This window comes from Gallinula chloropus, assembly GCF_964237585.1.
Source record: "Gallinula chloropus genome assembly, chromosome: 20".
In the NCBI taxonomy this organism is placed as follows: domain Eukaryota; kingdom Metazoa; phylum Chordata; class Aves; order Gruiformes; family Rallidae; genus Gallinula; species Gallinula chloropus.
This window is the reverse complement of record NC_140105.1, coordinates 9,405,411-9,424,717: the sequence shown is the minus strand read 5'-3', so window position 1 is coordinate 9,424,717 and position 19,307 is coordinate 9,405,411. Positions and strand designations below refer to the sequence as shown.

The 19,307-nt window shown below is 59.1% G+C and overlaps 2 protein-coding genes across 4 annotated transcripts in view; both read left to right on the top strand.

The window, feature by feature from the left end:
* The window catches only part of RPTOR (regulatory associated protein of MTOR complex 1), a gene marked incomplete at its 5' end in the record, with an annotated part of 145,571 nt that extends 139,843 nt beyond the window's left edge, over positions 1-5,728 (top strand). For both annotated transcript variants that reach the window (XM_084273382.1, XM_084273381.1), the window contains 3 exons: positions 1,035-1,151; positions 2,227-2,356; positions 3,495-5,728. In XM_084273382.1, the coding sequence (XP_084129508.1) occupies positions 1,035-1,151; positions 2,227-2,356; positions 3,495-3,563 (316 nt within the window). In that variant the 3' untranslated portion in view covers positions 3,564-5,728. The remainder of the gene's footprint in view (positions 1-1,034; positions 1,152-2,226; positions 2,357-3,494) is intronic.
* A 2,195-nt stretch (positions 5,729-7,923) lies between these two features.
* On the top strand, positions 7,924-13,895 carry CHMP6 (charged multivesicular body protein 6). Of its 2 annotated transcripts, none has more exons than XM_084273559.1 (8): positions 7,924-7,988; positions 8,245-8,354; positions 9,295-9,382; positions 10,589-10,675; positions 10,795-10,860; positions 11,055-11,135; positions 11,807-11,855; positions 13,618-13,895. In XM_084273559.1, exons 1-8 carry the CDS (start codon positions 7,926-7,928, stop codon positions 13,668-13,670), a joined length of 597 nt encoding a protein of 198 aa, XP_084129685.1. In that variant the 5' UTR covers positions 7,924-7,925; the 3' UTR covers positions 13,671-13,895. The 2 variants fall into 2 exon arrangements, with proteins under 2 accessions (XP_084129685.1, XP_084129684.1); XM_084273558.1 differs by having other exon boundaries at positions 11,801-11,855.
* The last annotated feature ends 5,412 nt before the right edge of the window (positions 13,896-19,307 follow it).

Genomic DNA, 19,307 nt, shown 5'->3' with positions numbered 1-19,307 from the left:
TTCTGAGCCCTGGTGAAGCGTTCACTCTGCACCACAGGCAGGAGCCAGTGAGCCCGAGCCAGATCCACTGCCCGGCGCTGGTTCACCACGGGAGGTTGTGTTTGGCCATGTTCATTGACGAGCTGGTGCCGCCGTGGCACTGGTTCACCAGCGGCCCTGCTTTCCTCAGGCTGACAGCTGTGCTAGGAAAGGTCCTTAACCTCCTTCTGACTCTCCTGGATGAGTAGTGAGGCTGCTGTCAGCCGTTCCTGCTCAACCAGGATGTGTTTTCCTCTGCAGTCCCTCATTGTGGAAATTCACTTCCATTTTAGAGCTCCTGCTTGGTCTCCTAATACCTTCAGAACCATTTTCACGCCTTATGGGGGCTCAGAGCTTCAAGTGGATTCACCTCGTGTTTCATCTCTCTCCGTCAACACTCCCACCGAGTCTTTAAGATCTAAATCAACCTCAAGTTTAATTTGTCTTGAGCTTAATTGTGTCACAGCTGGAGTTGCAGCTTCTTACCATAACATATCAGATCCTGCACAACAGCCTTTAGGTCAGTATTAGGTATTCCAGGGCAAAGGAACCATGAGCAGTGTGCTTCTCAACCCTTCCCTTGTTCTTAAACTGGGCAGGGTGAGTCGTGGTTGTACAGCCATCAGTGACTGGGGGAAAAAATAGCCATGTGTGTGTCAGGAGCCATAATTGTGCTGCTGGCAGAGTAAGATGGGATGAGTTGATTTGGAATTTAGTCTCCATAAGAGACTTTTCCCTTTGCATTTGGGTGCATCAGTCGACCAGTCTCCTGAAAGAAGCTCAGAAGAGCAGATGCACCATAGCAAAACCTTCAGCCAGGGACAAGGTGTGCCCTTGTCCCAGCTCACAGACAGGATTCGGCTGGTGTCTATCAGAGGGATCACTTCCCAGCGAGGAATGACTGGTATTGGGAAGGCACTTGATCTGCTCAGTGCAGGGTCTTTCCTGCTGGATTTCCGGGGCTCTGGGCTCTGGTTTGGGCAGTGCCTGACGTTGTGGAACTCCTGTGTTGGCAGCGTGAACGGAGACGTGCGGTTCTTCGACCCCCGGATGCCGGAGTCCATGAAGGTCCTTCAGATCGTCAAAGGGCTGACGGCCCTTGACATTCACCCACAAGCCAACCTCTTCGCCTGGTAAGTTCTGGTTTCATCTCCTGCATCCCTGGAGTGGAGGGAGAGGATGATTTGTCTCTGTGGACACCAGCCCTGGGGTTTGGTTGGTTGGGTTGGTGTTTTTAACCTCCCCACAAACGGTGGCTTCCTGCCCCTGGCTGCAGCTCAGGAATTTTATCCCTTGAGTGCATCAGGGAAACCTCAGCACCGGTGACTTAACGGGATGGCACATGGCTTTGTGCTCCTGCCTCAGATCCCAGTTCCAAGTCAGCATCTGTGGTTTTGGGCTCTCAGCGGGGACCAGCAGCGGCTCCACAGCCGCCCGTGCAGGAGGTTGTTGGGGGATCCGCTCTCCATGTGTGTATGTGTCAGCTCCTCATGTTTTCTGGCTCAGGCCTGCAGTAGAGACGGGTCACAGGGTGCAGCTGGGCTGTAGTGTCCCAGCACTGAGGCAGTACCCCCGCTGTCACCAGAACCCATCGGGCACTGGGTGGGTGAACCGCTTGGTACACATTGTTCTTAGCACCACATCTCTGTCTTTGTGCTCGGCACTGGTGAGGCTGCACCTCAAGTACTGGGTGCAGATCTGGGCTCCTCACCATCAGAAGGACATGGAGGTCCTGGAGCAAGTCCAGAGAAGGGCAGCCAGGCTGGGGAAGTGGCTAGAGGGCAAATCCTCTGAGGAGCAGCTGAGGGAGCTGGGGGTGTTCAGCCTGGAGAAGAGGAGGCTGAGGGGAGACCTTATCACCACCTACACTGACCTGACAGGAGGGTGCAGAGAGGTGGGCGATGGTCTCTTCAGCCAGGGGACAGGAGGTGGGACAAAGGGAAATGGCCTCAAGCTGCACCAGGGCAGGGTCAGCTCAGATGTGAGGGAAAAGTTCTTCCCTGAAAGAGTTGTGGGGCCGTGGAACAGGCTGCCCAGGGAGGGGGCTGAGTCCCCACCCTGGGTGTGTGTAACAGATGGGGAGATGAGGTGCTCAGGGATCTGGTTTAGCACAGGACAGGAACGGTTGGACTTGATGATCTTAAAGGCCTTTTCCAACCTTATGATTCTGTGATCTCCTGGTGCTGCCTTCTCTTCTTTCCCTTCCAGTGGCTCAATGAATCAGTTCACTGCCATCTACAACGGAAACGGGGAGCTGATCAACAACATCAAATACTACGACGGTTTTATGGGACAGAGAGTCGGAGCCATCAGCTGCCTGGCGTTCCATCCACACTGGGTCTGTAGCCTCTCTTTTCCCATACACCATTCCCATTTCTGCCCGTGGCTCCGTGGCCTGGCTCAGCTCCACGTGTCCTGCCTGGAGCTGAGGTGTGGTGCAGCCTGCATGCAGTGCTATGTTCTGCTTTGCTCCGTGCCCCTTCTGTCACAGATGGTGGGCTCAGCCCCACACCTCTGGGGCAGCTCGTGCACTGCCCCATGTAAGGCTTTAGGGAGATGTGATGCTGTGTGGGAGGAGCACTGCCCGTCAGAGAAACGAGAGGGTGGCAGAATTTAAAGGCCTGAGCTGATATGGGCTAGAGAGAGTCTGGGTAGAAAGGAAATCTGGGAACCTGTCACAGCTGGGGTGGCTCTGCTGACAGCGTGAGCGGGAGAAACCGGTTGCTGCTTAATTGGGAGGCATGAGCCCATCTGCACAATGGGCTTGTGCTCACTCAGGGATGAGAGTGAACAGAGGGGATTGAAAGCCACAGGAACCAAAGTGACAGGATGGGGAAACCAAGAGGAGGCAAAGGTGACATTTAAGTAGAAACGTTAGAGACTCTGGTCAGAACGCGGCCCCTCGATAGGTAACGTGATGGGGAAGCTGTGGGCACGCTGGGTTGGCAGGGAAGGAGCACCAACATGGTTCTCCCACCTCCCTTATGGACATCTGCTCCCTGCAAGGCCTTTAACCTGGGGGTTGCTGTCCTGCAGCTTGGGGGACTAAGGGGAAAAACATAGCTGATGGCTGGAAATGTTTCACTCTTTAAATAAGTGAACAAAGTGAGCTCTGTCCCACCCACCTCTCTGTGCTGGGAGCGTTCCCAGGCCTCTCTGTGCAGGGAGCGCTGATTTCCAGTCCGGACTGTTCCTAACTAGCACATTTGCAGCCATTTAGAGAAATTATGTTACCAGTTGACAACTAATAGCCCCCATCATTTTTCCCTCTGGCTGAAATGGGCCTATAACTCGCCGAGCCGCGGTAGGTGCTGGCAGAAATGTCGTCAGAGCTGCGTTGGCAGATGCTCTTCAAGAGCTTTCGAGCATCTGGGTGTTCCTGCTTAAAATGCCGTCCGTCACCGCCCCGCCCGCGCCGTGCCCCTCGCTACCGCCTGACACCTGTACAGTTCATCCCCGGTGTGTTCTTTCCGCAGCCCCATCTGGCAGTCGGGAGCAATGACTACTACATCTCGGTGTACTCGGTGGAGAAGCGCATCAGATAACGGCTCGTGGCGGCGGCGCGGCGCGAGGGGAGGCCCAGCGGGCCGGGCCGTGTCCCACCCATCTTCTGTACATAGCGAAACCATCGACTTGAATGTTTAGTGTTGGCTGCTGCTGCAACCCGTAACTTGAACGTTTTTTTTTCCCCTGACTCAGCTACTGATGATTTTGACAAGGAGAAGAGGACAATTTCCTCCTTATTTTTCCTTTTTTTTTCTTTTTTTCCCCCTTTTTTCTCCCCTCTGGCTCTGCCTTCTAAAAGCTCCAGAACAGGAACGTTTTCTTTTTGTTTCCAGTGATTGGCTTCTCTGTTTAGAAACACGGCTCCTGAGCTTGGATGAGGCAATACCCTCCAAAAGGGCTTTTTTGTTTGTTTTGTTTTAGTCTTTGTTTCTTCGTTTTGCTGGAGCACAGGCTGCTTTGAGCACTGAAGTCGGGACTCACAGCTCTGCACCTTCGACCAGACCACGGGACCCCTCCAGCTGCCGCCTGCCCCCTGCCAAACTAATTCCTCTGGCACGGCAGCGAGCCCGGAGCTGTCCATCCGCAGAGCATCGCTCCTGCTCCGGCACGGCGTGGGCTGAGGGAGGCAGGGAAGTGTCTCCTCTGCGTGAACCTCATCCCCTTTGTGGAAGAAGCAGGGACAGGAGGCGAGGGGAGGCAGGGATCCCAAGGAGACGGCAGGATGTCACCGTACCGTAAGGTTGCACGCACAGGAGGGAGAGGGAAGGAGGAGAACGGACACCTGGAACGTCCCAGCAAGCCTGGAGCAAGTCACTCATAACCACTTTCCACATGGTGCCGGTGGGGAGGTCTCTGGGGTCCCTGTTACTCCTGTGGTCACTGTCCTCCTGCCCACTGGGCACTCCACACACACATCAGCCTGGGAGCTCTGCCTGCCCAGCGAGGGAGGCTCCGGGCTCAAGCCATGGGCTTTCCTCTCACTCCCATGTGCTCGTAGTCAGCAAGGTGATGGGCAGGAGCATTTGCACACTTGCTACTGTGTTGCACACGTGTTGCACAGCCGTGGCTTGTCCGTCTGTCCCTGCAGAACCGGGTGTGAGACCACGCACGGGCCAGGCACGAAGAGAATCACTCACAGAGGTGGAAGAGAGCGGGTCACCCTGCACTGAGCCAAACAGCGTTTGTCCCAGCTGCCCGGGAAGAAGCTGCTCTGGCTTCCGCACCGGCCATGGCCGAGTCAGGAATTTTATGTCCCATGGCAGGGCTGGGGCTGGGGGTGAGAAGGGGCAGCCAAAGCCAAAGGGCACATTTCTTTCCAGTGCTGCCCACACGATTTCACTGGCTGAGAACAGAATTTGCACTGTGCAGAGGTCACTGCGGTGACAAAGTCTGACCTGCCGAGGCCACACGTCTCCGCTTTTCCTTCCAGCCGCTACCACGGGGTCTGCAGGCTCCCAGCAAACTCTGCTGAGGCTGGCAGGGAAATAGCAGTGAGGGGAGTCCATCCTTTCACACCGGATCATCCTGTTTCCTCTGTGCTCACACCTGGGCAGCGGCGGCGTGCGGGTCCTTCCCCCGCGGAGGTGGAGCAGGGGTCCCACAGCCTGGGTGCTGTGTCTGTACCCTCAGCACCGTCGCAGGAGCCCAGCGCCACTTCACAGGATGACGAATCAAAGGCTTTAAACTGAAGAAAAACTACCTAACGTCCACTTCAGAGTTAATAATTATGGTCTAACAAAGCTGTGGCTCTTCCCAACCCATGGAGCAGCTCCCGTGCTCCTCCAGCCTCTGCGCTCCGCAGCATCGTGGAGCCAGAGTTTGGGACCTACACATAACCAATTAACAGACACAGCTCACAGACAGACAGACAATAGGTTTTTAACTTCTATCAGTGTATTCATTAAAGGGACAAGAATACCTGGCACAGGTACGCTGCCCTGGTGCCAGCCGGGAGGTGGGTTTTTAACTAACGGCCTGTTCGGCTTTCAGCGAGCGCTGCGCTGTACGGGTCTGGTGCAGAGATTCAATCATGAAGTTTAACCATGAATCTGGAGAGCCTCCTACCCAAAAGTTCACTTACCTATTTATTTTACAAAAATGAATATATTAAAAAAAAAAACCAAAACCAAAACCCCAAACCCCACAGAATTGTAATGTGAGAGTAAAACAATTACAAAACAAATAAATGGTTAATAAAAAACAAATGCAGAAAGAACTTCCCAGGCTGAGGATTGTTTCCTGGGGAAGGAGGGAACCATGGTAAATTTGGGATGAGGGGGCTGTGGGATGCAGGGTGGTTTCCCTGCAGAGACTGGGCCAGTTAGCCCTGGAGATCCTGGGGGAGAGGCACTTGTACTGGCCTGGGTCTTGGCTTCTGAGGTTGAGCAGAACCAGAGCGTTCCCCTTGGCAATTCTGTGGGATCTGGCAGCTCCCAGCCAGCTCTGCTGGCCGCAGGGCATGTTGCCTTCGTCCCAGGGGTCTGCGTGGGACTGTCCCTGTGCCCTTCACTGGGTGTCCCTTCCCCAGCACCGTGACCCACACTGCTACGGAGCCGCTGCTGCCAAATCCGACACCAGATCCCCTCCAGCACCATGTGTTCCCATTCCCATGCCAATGGTGGAAGTGCTGGGCAGGCCTGGAGCATCGAGCAGGCAGGAGCAGGTGAGGTTGGGGTGACCATCGAAGACACCAAGAGACGGCTGGGTCATGTCCCAGCTGCCCATGTGGGGACGGTAACTGGCATCACCGGGACTCGATGGCATCACCGGGACTTGATGGCATCGCAAGGACTCGATGGCATCACCGGGACTTGATGGCATCGCCAGGACTCGATGGCATCACCGGGACTCGATGGCATCGCCGGGACTCGATGGCATCACTGGGACTCGATGGCATCACGGGGCCACGGCACCAGGAGCCACCTTCCATGGGTTTGTTTCCGTTGTTTCTCCCCCTGTGCCGGCTGCTGCTCCACTGGACAGGGTTCCGCTCGTGGGAGCGAGGGCCGGGCGCCTGTCACCTCCTGTCATTCGGGACGCAGAGCAGCGCGGAGCCAGCGCTGGGCTGACCCAGGGCGAAGCTGCAGCCAGGAAGAGGAGGCGTCTGCTGGCTCCTCACAGCCCCGAGTGGTTTAGGGAGCTCTCTGGCTCCGGGGAGCACGGTGCTGCAGCCGGGGAGGACCGTGGGGACACTCAGCAGCACAGGGAGGTCAGGGGACGCAGCAGCTGCCATGGCTTTTCCTCTGCTGACCCCCCTGCAAGTGGGTTGGGGTTGAACTGGGGCCCAGGACGGGCAGAGTGGAAACTGCACTGGACACGGTGCTGGACACAGAGCACCTGGGGCAGGATTCCCACCCTCAGGGCAGCCCCAGTGCCCGTAAAGCTGTGGTCACAGCCACTGCCATGGCCTGTCCTGGCTCTTGCTGTGTCCCCTCTCCCTGCTGTCAGGCTGTATGTGGTGGAGCAGCAAGCACTTTTCCTGCCCAGCAACCCCCAGGACCCCAAACCTGCAGCAGCACCAGCCCCCTCCTGTGGGGACAGACGGGGATGGGGATCCCGCTGCTGCCCCATCACCTCTGCAGTGACCCATCCTCTGCCCCAGTGCACCCACAGAGCCCCATCCCCTAAATCTTTCCATCTCCTTTGTCATCCTCATCCCTCACAGCCCCCCATCCCCATTCTCCACATCCCCATCCCTACACCCCTATCCCTACACACGCCCCTTTGCCCCCATACCCACACCCCCATCCCCACACCCACATGCCTGACTCCCCCATCCCCAACCCCCATCCCCATTCCTACCCTGTCATTCCTACCTCCGTACCCCCCATCCCCACCCCCCATCCCTTACTCACCATTCCCATCCCCATCTACACTCCCAGCCCCACCCCCAGCCCTACAGCCCTACACCCCCCAGCCCTTACACCTCCCTCCTCACAACCCCATCCCTAATCCCCACACACCCCCTTTCGCCCCTATCTCCATCCCCCATCCCTTCATCCCACCCCCACATCCCCCTTCCCTTAAACCTCATCCCCCATTTACACCCCCCCCAATCTCTGCACCCCCATCCCTCCCCCCCTCAAACCGCCCCATCCCCAAGCCCCATACATCCCCTTTCAACACACCCCATCCCCACACCCGCATCCCTCCCGCTCCATCTCTCCCCCCTCCACCATCCCTCCCCCCATTCCCATTCCCATTCCCATTCCCGCCTCACCAGCGCCCCCCCGCGCCCCTTTCCCGTCCCTACTCCTCATTCTCCCTCCTCCTTCGCTTTACACCGGGCTTGGCCCTACTCGGCCTCCGTCGACGCTGAGTCCCTCCCGGTGCCGGCACCGTGACCGGCGGAGGCGGAGCGGAGCGGAGCGGCCTCTCCGCCCGGCACCGGAGCGGCGGCCATGGGGAACCTCTTCGGGAGGAAGCGGCGGAGCCGCGTCACGGAGCAGGACAAGGCGGTGCTGGTGGGTGCAGGACCGGGGCGGGGAGGAGGAGCCCCGGCCCGGCCTCCCCCCCCCACCCGCCCCGCGGCCCCAGGGCCGCGGGGCGGGTGGGGGGGGGAGGCCGGGCCGGGCTCGGTCGGCGCCGGGATGGGGCCTTGGGGAGGGGGGGAGGCCGGTCTGGGCTCTGTCGTTGCCCCCCGGAGGAGCTGGGGGGGTGGTGTAAGGGGTTGAAGGGGGTAACGGGTCGCCTGAGGGAGCCGGTGTGTCGGTCCCGCAGCAATTGAAGCAGCAGCGGGATAAGCTGAGGCAGTACCAGCGGCGGCTCAACCTCAACCTGGAGCGGGAGAGAGAGCTGGCCCGGAGGCTGCTGGCTGATGGCAGGAAGGAGTGAGTGAAAGGGGGGGGGTTTTGGGGATGGGGGTGGAAGTGGAGGGGGGTACATGCACACACACACACACACCCTGCACACACACAGAGCCTCTTCCCCTAAATCTCTGCATTTCCTTTGTTATCTGCATCCCTACACACCCCCTTATCCCCCTAGTCTCGCCTCTCCATCCCTACACACATCCCCATTCTCACACCCCCATCCCTACAACCCCCTGTCCCCTATCTCTGCACCCCACATCCCCAACCCCTATCCCTGCACCCTCCCATCCTCACACCCACATCCCCTGCCTACACATCCCCTATCTCCCATTCCCAACCCCCTGTGTCCCATTCCCAACCCCCTGTGTCCCATTCCCAACCCCCTGTGTCCCATCCCCACAACCCCCATCCCCCCATTCTCACCCCCATCTTCATCCCTACACAACCCCATCCCCACACCCCCATCACCACCACCCCATTCCTACATACCCCCTATCCCCTCATTCCCATCCCTCATCCCCACACACCCCCATCCCTACACACCCCTATATAACCCCCTTCCCACTATCCCCCCATCCTCATCCACACACCCCCTCCCATCCCCACACCAGCTTCACTTCCAGCCCCATACCCAGCAAGGACTCCCCAGCACAGGGACAGTCTGGCTGTGGTCACACAGAGGGTCCGAGTGACGCTGCTGCGCGCGGCGCTGCTGCGGCACAGCCGGCCCGGCACAGTCCCAACCCACAGCACACAGACCGAAATTCTCAGGTGCCAAATGACAAACTTATGACTAATTTGCTCATCCTCACTCGCCCCAAGAGCAGCCCAGAGTTGGCATTTAATTCACACGGGGGGGGGGGGGGGGGGTCCCTGATGAACAAAGCAGGAAGCAAACGGGGCTTTGGCGTGCTGTGGCTGCGCCTTCGCCCGTGCTGAGCTGCCCCTGTGCCCCCAGGAAAGCCCTGCTCCTGCTAAAGAAGAAGCGGTACCAGGAGCAACTTCTGGACAAAACAGAAAACCAAATCAGCAACCTGGAGCGGATGGTGAGTGAGAGCTGGCTGCCACACCAGGCCTGCTCTGTGCGGGTGTTTTTGGGGGGGAATCCCTTGGATCGCGTGGAATTGGGTTTCGACCACCAAGCCCTAACGGGTTTGTGCCTCTGGCTGTGCCGCCGTCCGTGTGCCGTGGCTCTCGGCTAACGGAGGGAGCACTGAGCGTGGTTTGAGTGGGCAGTGCTGGTGGTGACACACGTTGGGGAAGCATCGGTCACAGTCGGAGCTCCCCGGGCTCGTCAGGGTGCTGGGGCTTTAGGAAAGGGCGTGTTTGTGCCAGTGCAGCACGGGGAGCCACAGCCTCAGCTCCCAGTGCCCGCGGCACCATGGGCCAGGGCGGCTGGATGTGGTTCTGTGGCTGCCTGTGCCAGGGTTCCCGTGCACGCTGCTCACAACTGGTATCATTCAGTGCTCTGCTCCAGAACCTGGGGGTCCTGGTGGGTGACAGGTTGACCATAAGCCAGCAGTGTGCTCTGGGGGCTGAGAGAGACAATGGGATCCTGGGGTGCATCTGGAGGAGTGTGGCCAGCAGGTCACAGGAGGGGATCCTCCCCCTCTACTCTGCCCTGGTCAGGCCCCACCTGGAGTGTTGTGTCCAGTTCTGGGCTCCTTGGTATAAAAAGGACAGGGATCTCCTGGAGAGAGTCCAGAGGAGGCTACAGAGATGATGAAGGGCCTGGAGCATCTCCCCTGTGAGGAAAGGCTGAGTGAGCTGGGACTGTTCAGCCTTGAGAAGAGAAGACTAAGGGGGGACCTAATTAAAGTTTATGCAGGGGCAATCAGCCAGCCCCTTTTCAGTGTCTGTGGGGACAGGACAAGGGGCAATGGCCTCAAGTTGGAGCACGGGAAGTTCCACACCAATGTGGGGAAGAACTTTTCCCCAGTGAGGGCGAGGGAGCCCTGGGACAGGCTGCCCAGGGGGTGTGGAGTCTCCTTCTCTGGAGAGATTCCAGCCCCATCTGGACGCCTATCTGAGTGATATGTCCTAGGGAGCTGCTTTGGCAGGGGGGTTGCACCCGATGATCTCTCGAGGTCCCTTCCAACCCCTGGGATTCTGTGGTTCTATGATTCTGCTCGCTGGAGGAAGGGCCCTCGGCTGATTCCTCACCGCTCCTCTGGCGGTGTCAGCGGTCTGTGCCTGGCTAACGAGAGGGTGGTGCCAGCCTGTGATGTGTCCCCATCTCTGCTCTGTTTCAGGTCCAGGATATTGAGTTCACCCAGATTGAAATGAAGGTCATCGAGGGCCTGAAAATAGGCAACGACTGTCTGAACAAAATGCACCAGGTGGGTGTGCCCGAGCCGGCTGAGCAGGCGGCTGCCTCGCACCGGGCAGAGTCCCGGCAGCTCAGAGCCGCCTCCCTGCAGACCTCACCCATGTGTGGATTTTGACTCTTTTCATTCAGGTCATGTCAATAGAAGAAGTAGAAAGAATAATGGGCGAAACCCAGGATGCTGTGGAGTACCAGAGGGTAGGTGCTGTGCTGCAGGCCTGGTGGGGTCCCTCTGCTCTGTGCTGTGTCCTGGCCTCGGGGCAGTCAGTCGTAAATCCACATTCCCTCACTAGCTTTCCAAGCACCCCCTCACCCCCATCGTGCTACAAGGTGTAGAGCTGCTTTTGCTGCACTGTGGGTGACCAGAGCGTGTCCATTCCTCCCTTGCACAGCAAATAGATGAGCTACTGGCTGGCAGCCTCACCGAGGAAGACGAAGATGCCATTCTAGAAGAACTAAACGCTATTACTCAGGTAGGACTCACCTGGTGTTTCCTGTACTTGCTTCTAACCTGCCTTTTCAGGAAGCTGTTTGTAATAGGGGAGAAAGTACCTTGTCCCTCAGCAGCTTATCTCACTCTGCCGGAGATCCCGATTACTCTGCTTGTGCCTGATGATTGCGTCATCAAAGGTCAAGCCAGTCACCCCACACACGGGCCTGTTTGGGGATGGGATGTGTTTAAGGGTTGTGCCTCTCTGCTGTCTGTTACAGCCACTGATCCCTGTCCTTACCCCATCCCTGTCGCTCACTAGAGGATGGGCTCAGGTGTCCTGGGCTGTGCTCAGATACTGGGGTGCTGCTGTGATCATCCCCCAGCCCTGTGGTGCCTCAGGCTTGGCTCTGCGCTGGGAAAGGAGGAGGTGGAGGTGGGGAGGCTCTGCAGCAGGCATTGCTTTGAGGAGACTCATGGCTTCTGCAGTGTCCTATGAAGTCTCATTTGATAGTAGTACTTAACAAAATGTTTAATTAGCAGTAATTAAAACCAGTGAGCCTTGTGCAGTGCCAAAGCCCGTAACCCTTCCTGCAGCTCTGGGCAGGTGTCGGTCCGCACGTGAAGTCTCTTCTGTGGTGCAGGGCCCTGTGACCACCACCTGGCACGTGGGGTGTGTGACCTGTGTCATCTTTATTGCTCTTGCAGGAACAGATGGAGCTTCCAGAAGTTCCTTCAGAGCCTCTCCCAAAGCAGATCCCAGGTATGCTTTCCCCATACGCCCCGCAGCTTTGTTTCTCATCCTTCTTCTTGCTTCCCCCAGGGAGGAACTCTCCTGTTGTATTGTCCTGGCAAACAGGAAGGTTTCAGTGTAAAGCCCAGCTGATCTGGGCCACACAAGCTTCCCCTGAGGCTCCAACAGACCCAGCTGACCCTTTACCAAAGGGGACCCAAGGCCACAGTCTCTTGGTTCAGTTGGCATCTCGGTGTTCCTCTGGGAGAGTTGTTCTTTGTTGCATCTGTTGGGAAGCTCCCTGAGGAGCTCCTCCCTGGCTCCCTGCTTGACCTGGATGAGGCTTTCCCAGCCAGCGCCGCTCCAGCCGGTTCCCCGTGTGCCGCGGCAGCCTGGCGCTGCGCCGGAGCGGGGTTCTGGAGAGCGCAGGTGGTGCCGGGGACATGGAACTGCGGAGAGGAGGATCCCTGAGGATCCTGACTGCTGGAGCGTGAGCTCCCTGCACGCTCACTCCTGAGGGTGAGAAGAGGGAAGAGGGGGAGAGCTCGCGCTGCGGAGTGACCAGATGGGCAGCACCGGGGAGGAAAGAGCCTGCGCAGCGTTACTGGGTGCCTGTCCCTGCTGAGGAGCCGGCCTGAGGCACACAGGGAGGTGGAGCTGGATCCTGCTGGGTGCCAGATGGGAAACCACCAACAAACATCTCCCAGGACAGCAGAACACAACACAACAAAGGAGGGGATCCTCCCCCTCTGCTCTGCCCTGGTCAGGCCCCACCTGGAGTATCGTGTCCAGTTCTGGGCTCCCTGGTATTAAAAAGCCAGGGATCTCCTGGAGAGAGTCCAGAGGAGGGATACGAAGATGATTAGAGGACTGGAGCGTCTTCCCTATGAGGATAAGCTGAAAGAACTGTGGCTGTTCAGCCTGGAAAAAAGGAGATTCAGGATCTGATCAATCTTTATAAATATCTCAAGTGTGGGACACAGGGGACATGGGCAGCCTCTTCTCAGTGTCTGTGGGGACAGGACAAGGGGCAATGGCTGCAGGTTGGAGCACAGGAAGTTCCACACCAACATGTGGAAGAACTTTTTCACAGTGAGGGTGAGGGAGCCCTGGGACAGGCTGCCCAGGGGGTGTGGAGTCTCCTTCTCTGGAGAGATGTCTGGATGTTGACCTGTGTGCCCTGGCCTAGGGACCCTGCTTTGGCAGGGGGTTGGACCCGATGACCTCTCGGTCCCTTCCAACCCCTGTGATTCTGTGAACACTGAACCATCAGCCGCAGAAGCCGATCAGCAGGTGCAGGAGCTTGTGGGAACCCAGAGCTGTCTGACACCATTTGCTCTGTGTGGAACCTGCCCGGGAGAAATCTGGGCCGTGGGGAACGGGGCTGGTGTCTTTTTAGTGCTTGTTGACAAGTAAACAGGGGTCGGATGTCACCCCTGTATGGTGGCAGCCGGACAGCAGGCGAAACACAAGCTGCCCCTGCAGCACACAGCTCAGTGAGGTGAAAAGCTGCTGGGAACCCACGTGCTGCCCCAGGCCTGTGTCACTGGGCTGGTGGCTGCTGCCATTGGGGTGGGGACGTTCTGAAACTCGTCCAGGTCTTCAGGTGCTGTGGGAAAGAGGATGTTTGGATACTCTGGTTACGCAGGATTATGTGTAACGAGCTTCTGTTAGCTCAGGTGCTGTGAGAGCCTTTGTGGCTCTGTGGAGGAGCAGGTTGTGAGTCCTGGTTCTTGGCTGGAGTTTCGTTTGCGTTCTCTGTTTCTGTAACGAGTTTCTTTTTCTTCTGCAGAAGCGTCACCCGTCAAGAACAGGCCAAAGCCAGAACTGGTGGCAGCATCTTAACTCCCACGGCCGGGGATTCCCCCCGCGTGACTTTCACCCAGGACAGTTTGCCATCCCAGCCTGTGCTGGGAACAAGCAATGGCTTGGCAGCATCCCAGCTGTGCTGGGCGGACGGTGGAGCGGGATTCCCTGTGCAGGGTGGGGAACCTCAGCTGATTATTGCTCTTGTATCAAGATTATTTTCTAGTGCTTTTTTTTTGTAACTTAAAATTCTGAACTCACTCAGCTGCGCTGTCTCGGGATTAAACAACAACCCTAAAAACTCCCCCAGCCAGACACTTCCTTTAGGTTTGATGGCAGCAGGTAAACCTGCCTTTGCTCTGACTTTCCCCTCAAAGAGATGGTGTGAAAGGGCTGCTCTGGGCACAGGGCTGGGTGAGAAGGAGCCGCAGCCCTTCGAGGAGCCCTCCAGGCCCCACTGGAGTCTGCCCTTTGCTCTTCCCCTGGCTGTTGGTGTCAATGGTCCTTGTGTAAACTGTGTTGGTTGGGGTGTACGAGGCTGGACCGGGGCCTGAGCAGAGTGTGGGCAGCCTGAAGGAAGGCAGTGAGCCTGAGCTCCCACAGGCAGCGCTGCTTTGCACTGCGGGCCAGATTCAGGCCTGATTTGGCCCTGTCAGCCGTGCATAAAACCAGCTGTGGTGTGAGAGCTTCATTAGAGCGAAGTTCAGAGCAGCTGCTCAGCTTTGCTGGGTGGGGGAAAAGCCCGATCTCTGGGCAAAGGGAAGAGCCAGGTGCCAGACAGGGTGGTTGGTTAAGGATTCCTGGGCCGATCCTGCTCTGCCCACCTGCCTCCAGTAACCAACAGTGCCAATGAGACCAGCGGTGACCGAAACCTGATGAGCCTCTGAAGATGCCAGCCAGGAGTCTTCTGCCTACATCCTGAGCCAGGTGTCATCCCTTGTTGGCTCTGCACCATCACTGGAGGTCACCTTCTCCCCGTTCAGATGGGCCGAGGTCGATTCCACCTCCGGTCGCAGGTTTGGTGCTTCCCTGGAGGGTTGGAGACGGGTCAGCACACGGTTCTGGTGACAGACATGAGGCACGAAGCTGCTTGAACCATCACCCCAAAGTCTCTGCTCAGCAAGCGGTCAGAGGAGAGGCCGGGACAGCCTGGTGCTCCGTGTGCTGCCGTGGGGCGCTCAGCTCGGCACACGCGGCGGGTGGGGTGGCTGGAGAGTAGTGCTGGCCGGGTGGGTTTGGCTCCTCTGGAAGCAGGCTTACTGTCTCTCTGGGAATTTACACTCATGAAGCCCCAGCCCTCAGTCCCTGCTCTGTCACAGCGGCAGAAGGACCCATGGGGGGCCTTGGAGGCTGTGGGTGGCTGCCCTTGGGGTTGTGGGTGCTGGTGCTGGGCAAGAAGTAGCCTCAGAGAGTGTGCTGCTCCCCAGCCACTGGAAGCTGTGGTGTCAAGCTGCCCTGTCCGTGCCAGAGACCAGCCCGGGGTCCTTGTCCCCCTGAGGTGCACTTGTAGTTGCCCCTTTTCACTTCCACTCTCCCTCATCAGGTTTTCAGCTCAAAGATGGGGCCTGGGAGCCTGTGTTGGCAAAGGCCTGACCCGCTCTTCATGCCCACACAGGATGCCCCACTGCCCCCCCCCGGCCCTGGGGACAGCCAGACCCTTCCCCACGCCCCCAGACCCTGGCCTGGCCTGGCTGTGGGAGCGTGGGGAAGGGTCTGCCCCCCCCCCTCCCCATGATTTCTGTAGGCCAAAAGCCGCGCTGCTGCCCCGGCTGCTGTGCAGTGCTCGCTTGTTCCACCAGAGAGAGCCTGTTCTTCGTCAGCACGGGCTCTGACGCGGTTCTGTGCCCCCATTTTCCTCCGAGGCTCCTTCGGGCCCTCACTAGCCTGGTGTGGGCTGGTTGAGCGCTACTCCAGGTGTAGGAGGGAGTGTGGGGCTCTCCCAGAAAGGCCACCGAAGAACTTTGCCTGGTAGCACAGTTTCAGGTGCCAGCGCTTTGCCTGACCCCTGTTGAATGGGCTCGGCACGTGTCCCCTCGGGCAGATGGATGGCACCAGTTTTCCCTCTCATGAACATCCCAGCAGCCAGCCAGACACCCAGCGAGGCCAGGCCGGCTGCTGCGAGCTGTCAGTGCTCTTCTCCCTGGGCAGAGGCTGCTCCGGAGGGGTCCAGTCCGTGAGGAGGGGGTGATGCAGCCCCGTGCCACTCGCCCTGGCAGGAAAGCTCGGAGCAGATCGCCACCAGCTTCATCTCCTCCCTGCACCACACCAGCTCTGCAGTGTCTCCTGGTGAGGAGAAGCCCGGTGTGGTGAGGGACCCCGGCCTCTAACTACAGGCTGGTTCTGGGTGTTTGATTCCTTCTTTGGCCCCGTGTTTTCACATTGTGGATGAGCACGAGCTGCCTCCTTCACCCCCTCCCTCACCTTCTTACTCCCCACTCTGGGGTGGGATGAGGGCAGGACCCTCGAGCCCAGGCTCTGGGGTGATGGAAACCCACCCTGGCTGCCCAACAGCTCCTCCGTACCCTGCAGTGGTGCTGCCCTGGCACCTGTGTGTGGAGCAGCTGGGGGGCTGTGGGAGAGCGAGCCCCGACACCATATCCTCAGTGCCAGGCCTGTCCATTGGTGTAACTCAGCCCCCCCACCCCATCCCTGCCCAAGGAGCGGCTGGGGGTTCCCGTGACCCTGGGAAGCAGCTTGCAGGGGGGTTGATGGTGTTTAATTAACAGTCCCAGCCTTTGCCCAGCCATGGCAGCGGGGTGGGAGCAGCACCCGCCTGTGCCAGCGGAGCGTGGGGCTCTCCCAGCTGTGTTGTACTTGGCCACAGATCCCGTGAAGCAGAGACGTGTCCTCCCTCCGAGGAAGCCGTTGAGGCGACATGTCTAATTAAACTCTGGAGAATCCAGGCAGCCCCACACTGCTTCCCCGGCCTCCCCCACAGATGTGTCTCCTTGTCAGGGGCACTGAAGAGGTTCTGGCTCCTCCAGGACCCCCCCTGCCCATTGCCGACACGTCACGTCTGAGGGTGACAGGGAATTTCAGTCCCCGGACGGTCACAGGGGATCTGTCACTGCTCCCGGGGCAGCTGCCAGCACCTCTGTGGCCTTTCCAACGCGCCGCTCCGTGCCGGATCCAGCCACCGTGGCATTTAACGTGACTTGTGTGGCGATGTCGGATCATCGCCCGCGCAGGAGGCAGCGGCTGGGGGAAGGGAGGAGCGCTGCTGGGATACAGGGTGCTGCCACCTTCTCCGCAGAGCAGGTCCCTGGGTTGAGGGGGTACTGCCCACAGCTGCCTTCACCCCCAGCTGGGGACCGCTGCCTGCGTGGACCCTCCTCCTGCCAGCACCCCTGGGAACAACGCGTGCGGCTGCGGGGGAGCAGGAGTTACTGCCAGCGTTACGCAAGCGCCATCGCCTTTAAATAGACTCTTATTCAACGTTGTCCAGGAGCCGCCAAACATCAGCGCTGCCGGCTCGCTGGGGCTTTGTTTGTGGTTGTGCCGCCCGCCCCCGCCGTGCGCTGGGAGTTGTGGAGAAGTTGGTTTGGGGCAAAGGCCGCCTCGTCGGCCCCCGGCCCGGGGAGCTGCTCCCCCTCGGCGTTAAATGGCAGCAGCGCTGGCGCTCGGCGCGTAAGCGAATTGTGTAACGCGCCCGTGGCAGAGCCGCTGGGTTTCTATGCCAACACAGCTGGCTGGCGGCGCTGCCTGGGGAGGCAGAGGGGCTGCCTGCGCCCCCCCCGACACGGCTGTGCCCCCCTCAACACGGCTGTACCCCCAGACATGGCTGCACCCCCCAACATGGCTGTACCCCCATGGACATGGCGATGCCCCTCAACACGGCTGTACCCCCAGACATGGCTGTACCCCTGGACACAGCTGTAGCCCTGGACACAGCTGCACTCCCCACTGCCTCAAACATTCCCTGGAGCACCCGTGGGAAGCACCCCAGTGGGAGCCAGTTTGCAGGCCTGGCTGGAGTGATGGAATCATCCCGGTTGGAGAAGACCCCCCAGGACCATCATGTCCCAACTCGGCCAAGTCCGCCAGCCCCACATGCTTGGCACTGCGGCCTCGGACCGCCTGGGCCCGGTCACTGGGCACGGGGCTCATGGTGAGTATGGGGGGCATGGAGGGGGCACAGCCCCCCAGAGTCTGAAGCCATGGGAGGGCCCTTATCCCCCACCCTCCTTGGCAACCACCGAGCCAGGACTGGGGGCTGCTCTGGAGGGGTTTGCAGGGGTCTTTATTCTTCCTCCTCCTCATCGCGCTGTTCCCCCTGATCTCACCCTGTGTCTCCCAGGGTGCTGATCCGTGGGGGAGCTCCGGGGGTGTTTTGCTTTGCACTCAAAGCCTCACAGCACCAGATGCCCCGGGGCTGCACGCTCAGAACCACAGGGAACCCGCCGCTGGCTCCTTCCTCTTCCCTGTTGCCATGTTTTAAGCGGCCTGGTGTCGTGCTGAGTCACCAGTGAGGAGATGGCAGCGCCTTTGGCAGGGAACAAACCCGAGTCCTGGTAGTTCAGCTGTGGGAAAAGAGAAAGGGAAAAAGAAATAAACCCAGAGCGATTTCCTAATGGGAACAGGGCTGGGAACAAAGCGGGTCTGTTAGAGCTGCAGCTCAGTTGGGGAATGTGACCTTTGCCGGCTCAGTGCTCGGCAGGAGCTTTCGGTGTACGGTGGTGCTTGGCTTGGCGGTCACCACGCTGCTGGAGGAGCTTTGAGGGGTGGCCAGACCCACTCCAGAGCGGTGCCGAAAGGGGAAGGAGCGCTGGAAGTGGTGGTTGTGCTTTCCCCCCTCCCATCCTGGGTCGCTTTCCTTTGCGATTTCCCCCAGACCTGGGCTGGTTTCCTTGTCCGGCAGTGGAATGTGGCATCCTGAGTCGTGGGAGCAGCTGAGGGCACATGTGGGGTCACTAATGGTCCCCAGCCCTCAGCCAGCACCCGGCCTCAGTCCTGACTGCTCCCGGCATGTGCTCCCAGCCAGCAGCAGGGCTCTGCGGGAGGGCTGATGCTGGGTTATACTGGGAGCTGGGACAAGTCGCAGCCCGACAGCGCGCAGTTAATTAGCAAGTGGAGGCAACGAGTGGAGACAGGTCCTGGGGCCGTGCCTGTGCCTCTGAATCAGGAGGAGACAAGTCTCCTGTGTGAGACCCTCTGTGCTGAAAGGATGGAGATGCTGAGCAGGGAGCTGGGTGGGACTGGGTGGTGACCTGGGGCAAATCAGCATCATGTCCTTCAACCCTGAGAAGGTTTCCTTGGCCACGGAACAAGGGAACGTGACCCCAGCCAGCCACGGGCTGGGGGCACCCGCCTGGAGCAGTGCTGAGCTGATGAAAGGAAGAGGTGACACTGGGTGGGAAGAAGGCAGGGGGCCTGATTCTGGCCCCTCATCCTCCTCTCCGTGAGCTGCCCCTCCGAAACCCATGTGGTCTGTAGCCAGGGGCTGGAGAAGCACCCAAAGTTCCCTGTGGCACCGGGTGCCCCTGCACAGGGCATTGGCCGGCAGCACTGCCCTGTGCGCCCCCCCCCAGCTCAGCAATGTGATGCAGAAATCCCATCATGCCAATTATGCAAATCACATATAAACTATTCCTGTTACTCAGGAGCATCCCCAGAGGTCCTGGCTGCAGGCAGCAGTTCAGCCTTACTCATAGGCACTGGGGCAGCTGAGGAGCCAGC